A 20,132-nucleotide genomic window follows, 5' to 3' on the forward strand; every position below is an offset into this window, starting at 1 on the left:
CTTGAAAGGGTCTTTTGAAAAACCAAATAAGGCCGGGCGCGGTGGCTCACGCCTGTAATCCTAGCTCTCTGGGAGGCCGAGGTGGGCGGATCGTTTGAGCTCAGGAGTTCGAGACCAGCCTGAGCAAGAGCGAGACCCCATCTCTACTAAAAATAGAAAGAAATTATATGGACAGCTAAAAATATATATAGAAAAAATTAGCCGGGCATGGTGGCGCATGCCTGTAGTCCCAGCTACTCGGGAGGCTGAGACAGGAGGATCGCTTGAGCTCAGGAGTTTGAGGTTGCTGTGAGCTAGGCTGACGCCACGGCACTCACTCTAGTCTGGGCAACAGAGTGAGACTCTGTCTCAAAAAAAAAAAAAAAGAAAAACCAAATAAGACAAAAATAAAGAAAAAATAATATTTAAAATAAGCAAATTCTTGGTTACATATGAGATGCCATAAAGCAACCAAATATTAGAACTGTTTCTGTTCCAGAAGATGAAAAGAAGAACAAAGGGATAGAAAACCTATTTAATAAAATAATAGGTGAAAACTTCCCAAGTCTGTCCAGATATTTAAACATCCAGATACAGGAAGTTCAGAAATCCCCAAATAGATACAACCTTAACTGGTTTTCTGAGCAACAAATAACAGTCAAACTGTCTAAAGTCAAAGTCAAAGACAGAATTCTAAAAACATCAATAGAAGAGCATCTAGTCATTTATCAGACCAACAATAGATTTCTCAGCAGACACTTTACAGGCTGTAAGAGAATGTGATAATATAATCAAAGTGGTCAAAGAAAAAAATTGTCAGGCAAGGATACTATACCCAGCAAAGTTGTCCTTAGTAAATGAAGGAGAAATAAAGTGTTTCCTAGATAAGCAAAAGCTTGTGGAATTCATCACCACAGGCTGGCTCTATGAGAAATGCCTAAGGGAGTCCTGTACCTGGAAGTGAAAGGATAATCTCTACTACCATGAACAGACATGAAAGTATAAAACCCAATGGTAAAATAAACACACAAATAAGGATGAGAAAGAGAGAAAGTTACCAATACAGAAAAACATCAAACCATGATGATAAACAATAAGAGAGAAAGGATGGAACAGAGGATATATAAAACAAGAAAAACAATTAATAAACTGATAGCAATAAGCCCTCACATACCAATAATAATCTTGAATGTAAATGGATTAAACTTTCTGCTTAAAAGATATAGAGGGTTGAATGGGTGAAAAAACATGACCCAACTATATGCTGTCTGCAAGAAACTCATATTACCTATAAAAACACATATAGACTGAAAGTAAAGAGATGAAAAGAAGATATTCCATACAAAAGAAAACCAAAAGCATGCATAAGTAGCTATACTTAGATAAAAAAGACTTTAAGTCAAAAACAGTAAAAAGACAGAAAAGTCATTATATAATGATGAAAGGATCAATACAGCAAAAGGATATAACAGCTCTAAATATATGTGCACTGAACACCAGAGAACTCAGATATATAAAGAGAACATGATTAGACCTAAAAGGAGATAGACTCCAATGCAGTAATAGTTATGGCCATCACCCACTATCAAAATTAGAACATCTAGACAGAAAATTTACAAAGAAACATTGGATTTAAACTGCACTTGAGAACAAATGGATCTAACAAACATTTACAGAACAATTCATCCAACAGCTACAGAATATACATTCTTCTCATCATTGTTTTCCAGGATAGACCATATGTTAGGCCACAGAACAAGTCTCAACAAATTTTTAAAAACCAAAATCATATAAAGTATCTTTATTGACCACAATGGAATAAAACTAGAAGTCAATAACAAGAGCAACTTCTAAAATTGTACAAATACATAGATATTAAACAACATGCTCTTGAATGATCATTGGATCAATGAAGAAATTAAGGAGGAAATCAAAAAAATTCTTTAAACAAGTGAAAAGAGAAACACAACATACCAATACCTATGGGACACAGTAAAAGCAGTATTAAGAGGGAAGTTATAGTAATAAATGCCCATATCAAAAAGTGGAAAGATTTCAAATAAACAATCTAATGATGAACCTGAAAGAACTAGAAAAATAAGAACAAACCAAACCCCAAATTAGTAGAAGGAAAGAAATAATAAAGATCAGAACAGAACTAAATGGAATAGACTAAAAAAATATACAAAGGATCAACGAAATGAAAAGTTAGTTTTTTTAAAGATAAATAAAACTGATAAACTGCTAACTAGACTAATCAAGAAAAAAAAAAAGAGAAAATCCAAATAAAATCAGAAATAAGAAAGGAGACAATACAACTGAAACCACAGAAATAAAAAAGACCATCAGAGACCTAGGTACAACTATATCCTAACAAACTGGAAAACCTAGCAGAAATGGATGAATTCCTGGACACATCCAACCTACCAAGATTGACTCGGGAAGAAATAGAAAACCTGAGTAGACAAATAACAAGTAATAAAATTGAATCAGTAATAAAAAGACTCCCTACAAAGCCCAGGACTGGTTGGCTTCACTGCTGAATTCTTTCTTCCAAACTTACAAAGAACTAACACCTATTCCAAAAGATTCAAGGGGAGGGAATTCTCTCTAACTTCTTCTGTGGGGCCAGAATTACTCTTATATGAAAATCAGACAAGAATACAACAAAAATAGAAAATTACAGGCCAAGATCTCTGATGAAGATAGGTGCAAAAATCATCAACAAATTACTAGCAAACTGAATCCAACAGCACTTCAAAAAGATAATACACTGTGTTCAATTGGCATTTATCCCAGGGATGCAAGCATGCTTCAGCATACGCAAACCGATAAATGTGACCCTCTCGCATCAACAGAATGAACCACGAAAATCATATGATCATCTCAATAGATGCTGAAAAACCATGTGATAAAATTCAACAGCCTTCAAGATAAAAACTGTCAACAAATGCAGTGTAGAAGGAACATACTTCAAAATAAAAAAGGCTATTTATAACAAACGCTCACCAGAGAAGCTGTCCTCACAGCAAGAGCCTTGGGGCACAACCAGTACACTGTGGCCTCAGGAGGGAGCTGTGGTCAAGGCCTGGGGTCTCCCAGCCCTGCCCGGCCATGCTTTTATTTGCTTTCCAGCCTCAGATGCTAAGAAAACAATGATCGTTTTGCTATAAGGGCCAGGGGGTGCCTTTACAGCAAAAGCTGAACTCAGCAGGCTTGGGGTGTCAAATGCTCCACATCCAAAAAAGACTGGCCCTTGGCCAGGTACGGGGAGGAACTCTAGGCCCTCAAATGTCCTGACTGATAAGAAGTCTCTGCCCAACTGGGGCATTGGACCTCGCCAAATAGTTTGTGCTAACAACATGATTGATGGCAGGGCCATCGGCCATGCTGTATCCCTTGACCTCTGGAGGGGCTGGAGACTGACTGACTGGTGTCAGCCCACCTGCTCCAGGACCATACGACTACTCTCCAGTACAAACCCTGGCCACCAAGGCTCAGGGAGCCTCCCTGGGTGCCAGAACCTCCTGTGTGCTGCTGCACTCCGTGCTGGGGGGCGGGGCGCTGTCCGCAGGCTGCTCTGGGAGAGCACTGGAACTTCCGCCCTGGGCTCTCCTGGGCTCTGACCTGTGCACGTTTCACTGCGGAGACCAGGACCAGGAGGCCGCTGGTTTCGCTGAGAACTGTGACTCACTGACCCTGAGGTTGGTCTCATGGACCGGACTCAGCTGTCCGCTCACAGCTAGGATTGGAGGGCAGCTTAGGTACGTTGGCAGCCCCACAGCTTCGCCCACAAGAAAGAAGAGGTGCCCGTAGGCTCCATGCAGTCTCGTGGGGCCTTTTGCAGGGCAGCAGGCAGAGGAGTAGGCTAAGAGCCCTCCAGATGGTGAACACGGCCGCCTGGCATTCTGTGGGTCCTTCCTCCACCTGGACATGACCCCGGGACCATCACGTTCAGCAACAGGTGACCCGCTGTCAGGCCTTCAGTTGGCCCTCAATGAAGACTTGTTAATGAGCTTTAACGGGGGCTCTGGCTGTGGGCCAGGTCCTGGGTCCTGGAGGAAGTAGTGGGTGGAGGAGAGAGGGCCACGGGGGACAGCTGGGACCTCTGGGTTGCAGAAAAGAAAGGGCTTGTTCAGGGCCACCAGTTCCTGGGCCACGCCAGGGAGTGTGGTTGGGGACCCGGCCCACAGGAGCGGAAAGCCAGGGCGCTGTGAGGCCTAAGGGTCCCCAGACAGCCCGGGGCCCAGGAGGCCCAGCTGGGGCAGGTGCTGGGCTGGGGCCGCCCTGGCTCCCGCTCCCCAGGGGGCGCCCCGCCGGCCTGGAGCAGGAGGAAGCAGAGGGGGCGCCACGCTGCGGAGCTGAGGCCATGGGCGCCCGGGCCGGGGCGCTGCTGCTGGCGCTGCTGCTGGCGCGGGGGGCCCTCGGGAAGCCGGGTGAGCTCAGGGGCGCCGCTGCCGGGCTGGGGGCGCGAGGGCGGCACGGGGGTCGCGGGGGGCGGCAGAGAGGGGAGGCGGGGGCAGCAAGGGAGCCTCGGGGGGGAGGGCGCCATGGGGGGAAGACGGGGGCTGCGGGGTTGGGGTGCGGCACAGGGGACAGGGGAGCTCACCTTCTTGCCTCCTCCCAGAGTCGCAGGAGGCCGACCTGTTGTCAGGTAAGGCGCCGGGATCGCGCCTCCCTGCGCGGTGCACGTGGGCCGGGGCTCAGAGGGCGCCTCATCTATTCCTCTCCCGCCCCAGGTCCCATGGACACGAGGCTGCTGTCAAGTAACTGAAGGGCCCTTGGGGGAGGGGCGGGCCCTGCGGACCACGTGGGAGGGTCCCCGGTCACCTTCCTCCACCTGGACACGACTCTGGGAAGCGCGGGGGCCCTGGGAGCTCGCAGATCCCCGGGGGACACCCCCCCCACACTGCACGCATCACGGGGGGCGAGGCCCGGAGGGGTGGGCCTGCTTTGCGGCTAAGCCACGGGTCTGTCCATCCCAGGGCCCTGTGGCCACCGCGACATTCAGGCACTGGTGGTGGGCGGAGTGGAGACAGTGCGGGGGCGCTGGCCATGGCAGGCCCTCTTGCGAGTGCAAGATGGCTACTTCTGTGGAGGGAGCCTGCTGAGCCGCCGCTGGGTGCTCTCGGCTGCGCACTGCTTCAAAATGTGAGTCTGGGGGCACGCGGGGGCGTAGGGGCCTGTGACGTTGGTTGCGATGTCTGTTTTTCTTTTGAGCCCCAGGTCCGGCTGCACCTGGTGACATCAGTTGTCTTTGGTGCATCTGGAGGGAACCTTGTTCAGGTTCTTCTAGAATGCTTTCCCAGAACATTTCAACTCGTGCTTGGGTGTGTTATTATTTTTTTCGACCCATATGGCACCACCCTCCATGCCTCTGTCATTCCACCTCCGGCTGGATGTGTACCACGGGTGTGGAGCACCGAGCCCGGCTGTGGGGAGCACTCCCAGGGAAGCTGTGTTGACTCAATCCTGGTGCACGCCGACATTGCCTGGGCATATCTGGTCTGACTTTGGGCCTGCATGGGAATCTCCATGGAGGACTTGGCTCAATTCGAGTGTCCTCGAGCTAACAAGACCCCACCCTCTTATTTGACCCTACCACAGCCCCCAGGATTTGGGACTTTGGTTTTGGCCTCTCTGGGTTCTCCCATGTCTACAGGGGGTGTTGGGCCCATGAGAAGAACTTACTAATGGCAGCCAGGATGAGTAAGTAGTACCTGCCCACAGTCTCACATCATGGACTGGGCCCCCAGGTGTGCTCTGGTGGCCAACTCTCCTTCCAGGGCCACCAACCGCTCTCTTTTGCCAGGTACCACAATGCCTCCAACTGGTGGGTCCAGCTTGGAGAGCTAAATCTTCTGCCATCCTTCTGGAACCTTCGGGCCTACGTCAATCGATACAGAGTGAAAGATATCATTGTAAACCCCAGCTACCATGGCAATACCAATAGCAATGACATTGCCCTGCTGAAACTGGCCACCTCTGTCACCTACTCTAAGTACATCCAGCCCATTTGTGTCCTGTCGTCCACCTTCATGTTCCTGCACCGGCCCGACTGCTGGGTGACTGGCTGGGGGTCACTCAGGGAAAATGAGTGTGAGGCTGGGGACAGATGGGGTGGGGCGATGGAGGGTTGGGGTGGCCCCAGCATGACCCTCCACCTCCGTTTGCCACACAGGCACAGCACCCCCTCCTTGGCCTGGGCATGGCGGGACCCCCTGCCGGCCTGCTCCCCTCCTCTCCTCACCTGCCTTTCTGCTCTGGCTCCCACCTGCCAGGGCAGGAACCAAACACTCAGTTCTCGCTGCCCTGTGGGGGCCAGAAGGAGAGTTTGAGAGGGAGGCCAGGCTGCGGGGGTGGGGGGTTTTGGGGTCAGCCTGGTAACAAAAGCCTCAGGCAGTGATTTTTTAAAATTGAGACTTAATTTACAACCATCAAAATCTTAAGTGTGCAGTTTTGAGGTATGCAGTTCAGTGGTATTTAATAAATTCATAACGATGTGCAACCATCACCGCTGTCTAACTGCGGATTCCTCATCTCAAAGTGGAAGGTCACTCTACTCAGTCGTTATTCCCAGTCTCCCAGTCCCCAGGCCTGTGGCCCCACCACTCATCCACTTTCTGTCTGGATTTCCTATTCCGACCTCTCACATAAATAGAATCACACAACACATGTTCTTTTTGGTCTGGCTTCTTTCACATAACGTAGCATCTTAAAGGTTCAGCTGTGTCGTAGCCTGCAGAAGAACCTCAGTCTTTTCATGGCTGAGTTGTGCTCCATGTTTGTTTACCCATTCTTCTATCTACGGCTGGCTGCATCGTGTTTACCTTATCAGTGTTGTGACAAGAACTGCTATCAAGATTAGTGCACAAGCATATGTTGGAACACCCCTTTTCAATTATTGTAGGTATATATTTAGGGGTGCAATTGCTGTATCATACTGTAATTCTATGTTTAACTTTTTGAGGAACCGCCAAACAGTGTTCTATAGTAACCTCACCATTTTACATTCCTATCAAAAATGAGGGTTACCGTTCCTCCCCATTCTTGTCAACACTTCTTATTTTCTAATTTTTTGACTGTAGCCTTCCTAGTGGGTGTGAAGCGGTGTCTCATTGGGGTTTTCACTTGCATTTCCCTAATGACAAATGACAATGAGCATCTCTCATGTGCTTTTTGGCCATTTGTGTATATTACTTAGAGAAATACCTATTCACATCCTTTGCCCATTTTTAAATTAGGGGTTTGTTGTTGTTGTTGTTATTGAGTTTTATCATTGTTATATATTCTGGACACTAGACCCTTATCAAATATATGATTTGCAAATATCTTCTCATATTCTGTAGGTTTTCTTTTCCCTTTCTTTTGATAGTATTGAAAAAAGTTTTTAATTTTGATGAAGTCAAAATTATTTATTTTTCCCTTTGCTGCTTGTGCTTTTGGTGTCATAGCTAAGAAACCATTGCCAAATCCCAAGTTGTGAAGATTTACCCCTATTTTGGGGAAGAGTTTTATAGTTTTCACTCTCTCATTTATGACTTTGATCTAGTTTGAGTTGGTTTTTACAGATGAAGAGAGGTAGGTTTCCAAGTTCATTTCTTTGCATGTGGATATCCAGTTGTCCAAGCGTCATTTCTTGGAGAGACTATTCTCTCCCCCATTGTATTGTCTTGAACCCTTATTGAAAATTGCTTAGCCATAGATGTCTGGGTTTATTCTTAGACTCACAGTTCTATTCCACTGGACATGTGTCTATCCGTCTGGCAAGACCACACTGTTTGATTCCTATAGCTTTACAGTATGTTTTGAAATGTGGAAGTGTGAGTCCTCCAACTTTGTTCTACTTTTTGGATACTGTTTTGGTTATTTAGGGTCCTTTTATATTTTTATGTGAATTTTAGACTCAGCTTGTGATATTCTGTAAGAAAAGGCCATTGAGATTTGGATAGGGGTTGCATTGAATATGTAGATTGCTTTGGGGAGTGTTGCCATCTTAACAGGTCTCCCATCATGAACACACGGTGTGTTTCCATTTATTTAAGGCTTTAATTTCTTTCAGAAATGTATTGAAGTTCTTTGTACAATTCTTGTACCTCCAAAATTAAATTTATTCTTGTTTTATACTCTCTGATGCTATTGTAAATGGGTGTTTTCTCAATTTCCTTTTTGCATTGTTTATTGTGAGTTTATACAAACACCACTAATTTTTTTTTTTTGAGACAGAGTTTCACTCTGTTGCCCAGGCTACAGTGCCGTGGCATCAGCCTAGCTCACAGCAACCTCAAACTCCTGGGCTCAAGAGATCCTCCTGCCTCAGCCTTCCAAGTAGCTGGGACTACAGGCATGTGCCACCATGCCCAACTAATTTTTCTATATATATATATTTAGCTGTCCATATAATTTCTTTCTATTTTTAGTCTCGCTCTTGCTCAGGCTGGTCTTGAACTCCTGACCTCGAGCGATCCTCCCTCCTCAGCCTCCCAGAGTGCTAGGATTACAGGCGTGAGCCACTGTGCCTGGCCAACACCACTAATTTTTAAGAGTTGATTTTGTATTGTGCAACTGATGAATTTGTCAGTTCTATCACTTTTTTGTGGAATCTTTAGAAATTTATACATACAAGATTGTGTCATCTGTGAACAGAGGCAGTTTTACTTCTTGCTTTCCAATTTGAATGCCTTTTATTTCTTTTTCTTACCCAAGTGCTCTGGCTAGGACTTCTGGTACTCTGTGGAATAACAGTGGTGCAAGCGGACATCCTCACCTTGTTCCTGATCTTAAAGGAAAAGCTTGGAGTTTTTCACTGTTGAGAATGGTTTTAGCTGTGGGCTTTTCCTATATGGCCTTTATTATGTTGAGGTAGTTTCCTTCTGTTCCTAGTTTGTTTTTTGTTTTGTTTGTGTGTGTTTTGTTTTGTTTTGTTTTGTTTTTTGAGACAGGGTATCACTCTGTGGCCCCTGGTAGAGTGCAGTGGCATCGAACTCCTGGGCTCAAGTGATCTTCCAGCCTCAGCCTCCCGAGTAGGTGGGACTGCAGGCACACGACACCACCCCTGGCTAAATTTTTCTGTTTTTAGTAGAGAAGGGGTCTCACTCTTGCTCAGGCTGGTCTCGAAATCCTGAGCTCAAGCAATCCTCCCACCTCAGCCTCCCAGAGTTCTAAGATTACAGGTGTGATGTTGAGTATTTTCTATCGTGAAAGGATGTTGAATTTTGTCAAATGCTTTTTCTGCATCAAGGGAGCTGATCATGTGATTCCCGCCCCCCATTCTGTTATTACAGTATGCTGGACTGAGTGATACATTGATGTTGAACCACCCTGCCCTCATGGGATAAATCCTACTTTGTCATGGTGTACCATCCCTTTACTACGCTGCTGGATTCAGTTTGCTAGTATTTTCTTGAGGATTTTTGCATGGATATTCATAAGGGATACTATACAGGATTTTTTTGTTTGTTTGTTTGTTTGTTTGTTTGTTTTTGCAGTGTCCTTGTCTGGCTTTAGTGTCAGGGTAATGCAGGCCTCATGGAATGAGTTAGGAAACGTTCCCTTCCCTTTATTTTTAGGAAGAGTTCAAGAAGGACTGGTGCTAATTCTTCTTCAGATTTTGGCAGAATTCACCAGTGAAGCCATCTGATCCCAACCTTTCTTTTTTGGGAGATTTTTGATTTCTGATTCAATCTCTTTACTTGTTATAAGTCTGTTCAGATTTCCCGTTTCTTCTTGCATCAGTTTTGGTAGTTTGCATGTGTCTAGGAATTTTTCCATTTCCTTCAGTGCATTTGATTTGTTGGTGTACAATTGTTCATAGTATTCCCTTCTAGTCCTTTCATGTCTATAAGGGCAGTAGTGACATCCCCACTTTCACTGTCAATTTTGTTGATCTCTAAAAGAACCAACTTTTGGTTTCATTCATTTTCTCTATTTCTTTCCTACTCTCTAGTTTGCTTTTCTCCATTCTAATTTATATTACTTCCTTCTTTCTGCCAGCTCTGTGTTTAGTTTGCTCTTCTTTTAATCGTTCCTTAAGATCTAAAGGTAGTTATTGATTTGAGATTTTCCTTCTTTACTAATGTAATAAGCATTGACAGCTAAAATTTCCTTCTGGGAATCGCTTTTGCTGCCTCCCATACATTTGGGGCTGTTGTGTTTTCATTTTCATTCATCTCAAAGCATCTTCTAATTTTCCTTGCTCTGTCTTCTTTGATTCATTAGTTGTTTAAGAGTGGGTTGTTTAATTTCCACATACTTGTGAATTTTTCACTTTTTCCTTCTGTTATTGGTTTCTAGTCTCCTCCCATTGTGGTCAGGGAAGATGTTTGCATAACTTCAATCTTCTCTAATTCACTGGAACTTTTTTCTGTGACCTGACATACAGTCTCTCCTGGGGAATGTTCCATATGCACTTTAGAAGACTGTAAACAGATGCTCCTTGACCTATAATGGAGTTATGTCCCTAAAATCCCATTGGATGTTTATTTTTTTATTTTTATTTTATTTTACTTTTTTGGAGACAGAGTCTTGCTCTGTTTCCTGGGCTAGAGTGCTGTGGCGTCAGCCTAGCTCACAGCAACCTCAAACTCCTGGGCTCAAGCGATCCTCCTGCCTCAGGCTCTCGAGTAGCTGGGACTACAGGCATGCACCACCATGCCTGGCTAATTCTTTTATATATATATATATATATATATATATATATATATATTTTAGTTGTCTAGCTAATTTCTTTCTATTTTTTTAGTAGAGACAGTGTCTCATTCTTGCTCAGGCTGGTCTCAAACTCCTGAGTTCAAACGATCTGCCCGCCTCAGCCTCCCAGAGTGCTAGGATTACAGGCGTGAGCCACTGTACCCAGCCCCCATTGGATGTTTATATATCATAAGTCAAAGATACATTTAATACAACTAATCTATTGAACTTCATAAGGTATCCTAGCCTATCTTATACATTCTCAGAAGACTTACCTTAACCTATACTTAGGCAAAGTCATCTAACCCAAAGTCTATATTACAATAATGTGTTCAATATCTCATGTAGTTTATTGAGTACAGTACACTGTGGAGTACAATGTCTGTTGTTTACCCTCATGGTCACATTGCTGACTGGGACCTGCAGCTCACTGATGTTGCCCAACATCATGAGAGAATATCATACCTCCTCGCTCTAGCGCAGGAGAAGATCAAATTCAAAACTTGAAGTATAGTTTCTACTGAATACATATTACTGTTGCACCATCATAAAGTCCAAAAATCATAAGTTGATTCATTGTAAGTCAGGGACCATCTGTATTCTGCTGTGTTTGGGTGGACTGTTCCGTATGTCTGCTAGATTTTGTTTGTTTATAGTGTCCCAGTCCTCTATATTATTATTCACCTTCTTTCTGCTTATTCTATCCATTATTAAAAGTGGTGTATTGAATTCTCCCATTATTATTATAGAACAGTGTATATTTCCCACCAGTTCTATTAATTTTGCTTCATATATTTTGGGGCTATGTTGTTAGACACATAAATGTCTATGATTGTTATATTTTCTTTATGATTTGACTCATCAACATTTATGTTGTTCTTATAACAAGTTTTATTTAAAGCCTATTTTATCTGATATTAGCAACCTCAGCTCTCTTTTGTTTACTATTTGCATAGAATCTCTTTTTTCCAATTTTTCACTTTCAGCATGTGTGTGTCTTTGGATCTAAAGTGACTCTCGGCAGGGCGTGGTGGCTCACACCTGTAATCCTAGCACTCTGGGAGGCCGAGGTGGGAGGATCGCTCGAGGTCAGGAGTTCAAGACCAGCCTGAGCAAGAGCGAGACCCTGTCTCTACTAAAAATAGAAAGAAATTATATGGACAGCTAAATATATACATAGAAAAATTAGTCGGGCATGGTGGCACATGCCTGTAGTCCCAGCTACTTGGGAGGCTGAGGCAGAAGGATCACTTGAGCCCAGGAGTTTGAGGTTGCTGTGAGCTAGGCTGATGCCACGGCACTGTAGCCCGGGCAACAGAGTGAAACTCTGTCTCAAAAAAAAAAAAAAAAATAGTATTAAAGTGACTCTCTTCTGGACAGCATATACCTGGATCCTGTGTTTTTAAGCCATTTTGCCAGTCTCTGCTTTTTTTTTTTTTTTGAGACAGAGTCTCACTTTGTTGCCCAGGCTAGAGTGAGTGCCGTGGCGTCAGCCTAGCTCACAGCAACCTCAAACTCCTGAGCTCAAGGGATCCTCCTGTCTCAGCCTCCCGAGTAGTTGGGACTACAGGCATGTGCCACCATGCCCGGCTAATTTTTTCTATATATATATTTTTAGCTGTCCATATAATTTCTTTCTATTTTTAGTAGAGATGGGGTCTCGCTCTTGCTCAGGCTGGTCTCGAACTCCTGAGCTCAAACGATCCGCCCACCTCGGCCTCCCAGAGTGCTAGGATTACAGGCGTGAGCCACCGCGCCCGGCCGTCTCTGCTTTTTGTTTGGTGCATTTTATTCATTTACATTAAAAGTAATTGCTGATCCAGAAAGAATTACTTCTACCATTTTGTTATTTGTTTTCTATATCTTGTCTTACATCTTTTTATGTCTGCATATTTTATATCTTTTTTTTCTTATTTCCTCATTTTGTGTTTAACCAACTTTTTAGTGTACCATATTGATTCCTTTCTCATTTCCTTTTCTATATATATTCTAGTTAGTTTCTTAGTGATTGCCCTAGGGAGTATTGTTAACATCTTAAACTATAACAATCTATTTTGAATTTATACCAACCTAGCTCAATAGTATACAAAAATCTCAGTTCCTATGCTGCTCCCTTTCTTCACATTATATTGTTGTTATTATAGTTTACATCTTTATTCATTGCGTAACCATAAACACAGATTCATACTTTCTGTTTTATGCATTTGTCTTATGCTTAGGAAAAGAGAGAAGTTATAAATCAAAAATATTACTGAATTATTATTAGTGACTTTTACCAGGGCTCTTTATTTCTTTGCATGACTTTGAATTACTCTCTGGTGTCCTTTCATTTCAGCCTGAAGGACTGCTTTTCTGGTTTTTTGTAAGATAGGTCTACTAGTGACAAACTCTCTCAGCTTTTGTTTATCTGAGAATATATCCTTCATTTTTTTTGAAGGATTCTTGGTTGACTCTTTCCTTCAATACTTTAAATATGTCATGCCACTGCCTGCTGGGCTCCATGGATTCTGAAAAGAAATTGGCCGTTAATGTTGTTGAAGATCCCTGGTCCTTGATGAGTCATTTCTCTCCTGCTGTTCACCAGATTCTGTATTTGTCTTTGCATGGCACGTTTGATTATAACATTATAATAAAATCTTAGGGTGATGGAGGGAGACATGAGGAGCGGAAACTGGTGCCATCTGCCGTCATCCAAAAAAAAACAAAAAAAACAAGAACAAATCTCAGCCTGGGTCTCTTTGTGTTTATCTACCCTACTGGGAGTTTGCTTAGCTTCTTGAATCTGTATATTCATGTCTTTCATCAAATTTGGCAAGCTTTGGCTTGAATCCTGCAGCTGTAGTGTATGTATTAAACAAACATTCTCATCCACCTTGGCACCTCCCCCACCATGCTTTCGCAAAGGAATCTCTCCACTGGCTCAGGCAGGGACTATTATCTTCATTCTATCAATAGAGAAACCCAGTCTCGGCGGAGCTATAACACCTGTCCATCCATTGGCTCCCTCTATATCATTAACTGCCTATGCTGTGCTGGGTGCTGGGAAGTCATCAAGAGCAATGTGCAGGCACTGTGGCTGTGCCAGGGACACCCCCCTGCCACTGTAACATGGGGCCTTCCTCTTCCTCCTGCCCCAGATGTTGGGGGAGAGTCTAAGGTTGCTGTGTTTCTCTGTCCTTTCCCCCCAGCATCTGTTCCAGCTCCCTACAACCTCCGGGAAGCGCAGCTCACCGTCTTAAACAATACCAGGTGTAACTACCTGTTCCAACAGCCTTCAGGCCGCAGTACGGTTGACGATTCCATGTTTTGTGCTGGTGCTGAGAATGGCAGCGTAGACACTTGCAGAGTGAGTGCCTGTACTCCACTGGGGAATCCCACCCTTCCCAACCCCGGGCCTGAGAGCAACACCATGTGCCCACACAAACCCACCCTTGGGGTTTGTTTTTGAGGAAACATTTGCAGTCCTTATTTACCCAGCTTGTAAAACATGCTTTTCATTTGGTATAAATTATACCTGCTTGGATCATCCCACCAACCCTGGGAGGCTATTGCCCCACTTTGCAGATGCAGAAACTGAAGCTCAGTTGCTGCCAGGAGAGAAACAGGATTTGTATCCAGCCCCATGGGCCCTCCTGCTCTCCCAGCCCCTCCTCTTCTCCCTGAGCCTGCCCCAGGCTGGTCTCACTCCCACTGCTCCCCAGGGTGACTCAGGTGGGCCCTTGGCCTGCAGCAAGGATGGATTGTGGTATCTGGTTGGAGTCGTGAGCTGGGGAATAGGCTGTGGTTGGCCCAACCGGCCTGGTGTCTACGCCAACGTCAGTAGGCACTTCACCTGGATCCAGAAGGTCATGTCCTGCACTACACCCAGGCCAGACTCCTCCAGGTTACTGCTGCTCCTCACTCTGCTGTGGTCCCCCCAACTTCTGCAGCCAGTCTGGGTCCACCAGAGGCTGTGAGGGTGCAGCAGGCACCACAGCCTTGGCATGCTCCCCCAGGTCACGGGCACTGCTGGATCTGGCTCCAGTCCTCTCTGTCTTGATTGCTAATAAAGATTATGTATGTTCAAGTTGATGCTTGCAGAGCTTTCTGTGAACCCAAGTGGACTTGTAGAGAACTCCCTCCTGTTTGCTCATGTCCAGTTCAGGCCCAGACCCCACCTTAACTCCTAAGTCATTACCCAGGTTTTGGTTGCAAACAACAGAACCTTCTGTCAGTTCAATTCGGAAGATAATTGATGGAAGAACAGTCGTAGCTCCAGGGTGTCATGGGCTGTGAAGGCTGGGGGTGGGGGTGCTGTGGAGAAAACACTATTGGTTGGCAGCCTCCCCTGATATGGTTTGAATGTCTCTTGCAAACTTTACATTGAAACAATTGCCACTGTAATGGCATTAAAACGTAGGACCTTTAAGAGGTGATAAGGTCATGAGAGCTCTGCCTGCATGAGTGGATTAATGCTGTCATCGTGGGAGTGGGTTCCTAGTAAAAGGATGAAGTTTGGCCTCCATCCTTTCTTGGCTTTGTCCACTTCCTTGCCTTTCTTCATGGAAGACTCACCTGATGCCAGTGTCGTGTTCTCGCACTTCCTTGTCTTCAAAACCGCAAGGCAAATAAACGTCTTTTCTTTTTAAGTTATCCTGACTGTGGTAGTCTTTTAGAGCAGTAGGAAACAGATTAAAATAAAGTTAGAGGACTCCCCCTCCCCCCCCTTTTTTTTTTGAGATGGGGTCTTGCTCTGTCACCCAGGCTGAAGTACAATGGCATGATCATAGCTCACTGCAACCTCAAACTCCTGGGCTCAAGCAATTCTCCTTCCTCAGCCTCCCAAGTGGGCCACCACATCCAGTTAATTTTTTTTTTTTTTCATAGAGACAAAGTCTTGCTATGTTGCCCACGCTGGTCTCAAATTCCTAGCCTCAAGCAATTCTCTTGTCTCAGCTTCCCAAAGTGTTGGGATTACAGGTATGAGCCAGTGCTCCCAGCCAATTTCAAAATGTAGACAAAGCTACAGTAATTAAAACAGTGTGGAAGTGGCCACATTATAAACACATATTTACCAATGGAATATAATATGGTCCCTAAATGAACCCAAATATCTATGGTCAATTGATTTATGACAAGTGTACCAAGACTGTCCAATGAGGAAAGAATTGATTCTTTAAAAAATGATGATGGAGGCCAGGAGTGGTGGCTCATGCCTGTAATCCTAGCACTCTGGGAGGCCGAGGCGGGAGGATCGCTCGAGGTCAGGAGTTCGAAAAAATGGTGATGAGACAATTGGATAACCACATGCCAAATAATAACCTTGGATCCCTACTTCACTCCATATAGCTCATTGCATATATAAAAATTCAGTCAAAATGGATCAATAATCCAAATATAAGAGCTAAAGCTATAAAACTAGAAGAAGAAAACAAGGGGTAAATCTTCATGATCTAGGATTTGGCAATGGATTCTCCGATTTGACACCAAAAGCACAAGAAACAAAAGAAAACAAAAATAACTTAGACTGCATAAACATGTAAATTGTTGGAATCAATGGACATTATCAAGAAAACCTAGAGGATGGAGAAAATATTTCAAAATCATGTATTAAAGGTTTAATATCTAGAATGTCTGAAGAACTCTTACAACTCCACAACAACACAACAGCCGATGGTCCAGTTAGAACACAGGCAAAGGACTTGGACACACATTTCCCCAGAGAAGACATACAAATGGCCAAGAAGCAAATGAAAATGTTTAACATCATTCGTGTTTAAGGAAAGTCCAATAAAAACCACAATGAAATACCACTTCACACCCACGAGGAAAGCTTCAACTTTAAAACAACAACAAAACAAAATAGAGGCCGGGCGCGGTGGCTCATGCCTGTAATCCTAGCACTCTGGGAGGCCGAGGCGGGTGGATCGCTCGAGGTCAGGAGTTCAAGACCAGCCTGAACAAGAGTGAGACCCCGTCTCTACTAAAAATAGAAAGAAATTATATGGACAACTAAAATATATATATACAAAAAATTAGCCGGGCATGGTGGCGCATGCCTGTAGTCCCAGCTACTCGGGAGGCTGAGGCAGTAGGATCGCTTAAGCCCAGGAGTTTGAGGTTGCTGTGTGGTAGACTGACGCCACGGCACTCACTCTAGCCCGGGCAACAGAGTGAGACTCTGTCTCAAAAAAAAAAAAAAAAAAACAAAATAGAAAACAAGTGTGGGTGAGAATGTGAAGAAATCGGAACTCAAACACTGCTCATGGGAATGCAAAATGGTGCAATACTTATTGACTCCCCACCATATAAGGCACTAATATATAGAAGAACCTAGACTTTGGAGCCTGTGTCAGTTAGCTCTTGCTGCATAACAAACCATCCCAAATTTCAGTAGCTTAAATTCACTGTTACCAAACCCAAAAGGGGTCTGACCCAGGTCAGATTCCTTGCTGTACAGAGAGCCAATTACTGAGACCACAAGAATCACCAAGGAGAAAGGAATTTTACCATGGATGACTCAGCCAGGAGAACCAGAGGGGCAGCCTCAAATCCCTTTCCCGGACCAACCCAGGGCGAGGGCTTCTATAGCGGGTTGTGCACCGCAGGTCAGGTGCTGTGAGGCCTGAAGTCAGGGGGGCTGCAGGGCGTCCGATCCAATGCTCGGCTGTGGGTGGTGCATGGCCAGTGGTCAGGAAGTCCCGGGGAAAGATCATTAAGTCTGCTCATCAGCTTTCACTGGTGAAGTCTGAGGCACCAGGGAGAGAACAACAACAGAAAAAAAAAAAAACACAAAAACCCATGGGCGGGTACATTCAGGACACCTTGAATCTATGCTCCTAGGTCAAAAAAAATGACCCAGGGAGGGGGTCATTTTGCAAGACCACTTACAGTAATTTGACGTCATCGTCATCACCAGCATCAATGCATATGCCCAGTGGGCGGGACTTTGAGAGGAAGAGAGCCTCCCATTCCCGGGGCCCCGCCCTGCCCTAGGACCCCTGAGTCGCCCATCCTGCGCCTTCCAGGACTCAGGCCCTTGCAGTGCGCCCGCGGGACGCCAGGGGGCGCGCTGAGCCGAGGCCGCCGCGGAGGCGCCTCGCGGTGCGGGACGGCGGGACCCGCGCACGTCCCCGCGGAGCAGGACTCGCTTCCCACGGCGGGACACCACGCGCGCTCCTAAGAAAACACGGTCGGCAGAAGGAGCATGAAGAGGAAAGGTTGGAAAATCCCCGGAACCAAAGTGCCAACCGACGCCGGTGTTGGCCGCTGGGCTGGCGACGAGTGTCGCTGCGGCCATTGCCCCGTGCCCTCCCTTTACAGAGCCTGGCAGCCCTTCGTCCTCGGTCCCCGGGATCGATGGCCTACGTGTGCGATGTCGCAGTCAAAGGGGCGTCACACTTTTCAGGGTTTCAAGGCGGAAGGCCCCGCACACGCCCCGGCCGCGCAGGGGACCCGCGGCCCACTCTGCCCCCAGCACTGACGCCTCCCGCTTGCTGGTCCCTCTGAGCCCACACCTAGGAAATCGCACCTCCGTTGTGAAAAGAGTAATCACTTAGTTTTTGTAAAACTGGTACAATTTTCTTTCAGTTAAAGTAACACAAAGAATATAATGGGGCCAGGCGGGTGGCTCGGTGTAATCCCAGCACTGTGGGAGGCCCAGGCAGGAGGATGGCCTGAGGCCAGGAGGTGGAGACCAGCCTGTGCAACTTGGCCAGACCCCATCTTGAGAAAGGGAAGGAGATGGGAGGAGAAGGGAGGAAGGCAGAGAGGGGAGGGGAGGGAAACAGAAAAGACAGAGAAGGAAGGAAGGAGGGGAGGGAACAATTAGCCAGGGTGCTCAGCGTGTTCCCAGCTACTGGGGAGGCCGAGCCGGGCAGTGTGAGGCTGCAGTGAGCTGTGGTGACCCCACTGCACTCCAGCCCGGGCAACGGAGCGAGACCCTGTCTCAAACAAGAAAGAAAGAGAAAAGAAAAGAAAGAACAGTGTCCTAATTCCCACCATCTGAAAATAACCATGTCATTTGAACACCATTCCAGAAATCTCTTTGTTGGCAAAGGCAGGCTGCAAGACCGGCAGAGGAAGGGCGGACAGGGCATGGGTGAGGTCGGGACTGAGGACTAGACACAGGTGCCTGCCTCTCCCAGACTCCCGCAAACTCTGGAGAGCAACAAGCAGATGTTGACGAGGGAGTAATTCTCCCAGAGGCTGGACCCCAGCGTGAGGGGCCCCTCGGAGGAAGGGGCCGATGGGGCTGCGTTGATGGGAGCAGGGGCCTCAGTGCGGCCGGGGGTGGGACTTGGGGGCTTCCAGCTGGGACACAGTGAGCCCAGGCAAACCTCAAGCTCATTGTTTGGGGAACTCCCTAGAGTGGGTTGAATTGTGGCTTCCTCAGAAGGGCTGTGTCTACCCCGGAACTCAGAAGGAGACCTTATTTGGCCTAAGGGTCGTAGCAGAAGTCATTAAGGCAGGGATCTGGAGAGGAGATCATCCAGGAGAGAACAGGCCTAAATCCAAGGGGAGGTGTCCTTATGAATGACAGAGAAGGAGACACGGGGACGAGGAGAAGGCCACCTGAAGATGGAGGCAGAGAGGAGAGTGAAGTGTCTCCAAGCCCAGGGCACCCGCAGACCCAGAACCTGGGAGAGGGAGGGACGGGCCTTCCCCTGGAGCCTTTGCGGGGACGCAGCCCCGTGTCCCAACTTCACTTCAGACCTCTGGCCTCCAGAAATGTGAGAGAATAAATTCCTGTTGTTGGAAGCCACCAAGTTTGTGGTGATTTATTCTGGCAGCCGCAGAAATTCTGGGTAGTTCCGTATTGTTTGTAGGTTGTTAACGTTTATAACTTTCCTAGTCTGCTCTGTAACAGATACTTCATATTTGTTCTGTATGTAAATAAACTCAGTTTACCATGTAAGATCTTTATTTTGGCTCCTCTCTTGGTTGGATCAGTTTCATTTTCCATGTATTCCTAAGACAGCTGTGCTGCCTAAGTTGTCACGTGGTTAAGAACTTTGGTGGCGAACAGTGGTTGCCTGGAGGTGGGAGGGGGAGGAATTAACTGGGACCCAGCAGGGGGAAGCTTTCTGGGGTCAAAGTCAAGTGCTATATCTTGAAAGGAGTCTGGGTTACACAGACAGATGCATCAGTCAAAACCCCGAGCGTACCAGGGCTGCCTGCTCTCGACACTTCTATTCAGCATAGTACTGAAGTTCTAGACAGAGCAATTAGGCAAGAAAAAGAAAGAAAAGGCATCCAAATTGGAAAGCAAGAAGTAAAAAATTAACCCTGTTTCCAGATGACATGATCTTGTGTGTAGAAAACCCTCAAGATTCCACAGAAAAATATGTTAGAACTAATAAATGAATTCAGCAAGGTAGGAAGATACAAAGTGAACACACAAAAATCACTTGTATTTGTATTCACTAACAAGGAAAACTAAGAGGAAAATTATACAAACAACTTTGTTTATAATAGCACCAAAA

At 45.9% G+C, this 20,132-nt stretch overlaps 1 protein-coding gene across 1 annotated transcript; it reads left to right on the forward strand.

Moving 5' to 3' along the window:
* The first annotated feature begins 4,348 nt into the window (after positions 1 to 4,348).
* On the forward strand, positions 4,349 to 14,624 carry LOC138394089 (serine protease 41-like). Its single transcript, XM_069485708.1, has 6 exons — positions 4,349 to 4,415; positions 4,607 to 4,633; positions 4,965 to 5,130; positions 5,792 to 6,078; positions 13,857 to 14,014; positions 14,370 to 14,624. The coding sequence occupies exons 1-6, from the start codon at positions 4,349 to 4,351 to the stop codon at positions 14,622 to 14,624; spliced, it is 960 nt and encodes a 319-aa protein (XP_069341809.1).
* The last annotated feature ends 5,508 nt before the right edge of the window (positions 14,625 to 20,132 follow it).

Source organism: Eulemur rufifrons, chromosome 14 (genome assembly GCF_041146395.1).
Source record: "Eulemur rufifrons isolate Redbay chromosome 14, OSU_ERuf_1, whole genome shotgun sequence".
Taxonomy (NCBI): domain Eukaryota; kingdom Metazoa; phylum Chordata; class Mammalia; order Primates; family Lemuridae; genus Eulemur; species Eulemur rufifrons.

Bases quoted from the DNA above. Each gene is read 5' to 3' on its own strand.
- LOC138394089 (XM_069485708.1), top strand. From the start codon at position 4,349: ATGGGCGCCCGGGCCGGGGCGCTGCTGCTGGCGCTGCTGCTGGCGCGG. The intron at 4,634-4,964 runs GTAAGGCGCCGG...TGTCCATCCCAG, and splicing joins GGAGGCCGACCTGTTGTCAG to GGCCCTGTGGCCACCGCGAC. The intron at 6,079-13,856 runs GTGAGGCTGGGG...CTTTCCCCCCAG, and splicing joins GTCACTCAGGGAAAATGAGT to CATCTGTTCCAGCTCCCTAC.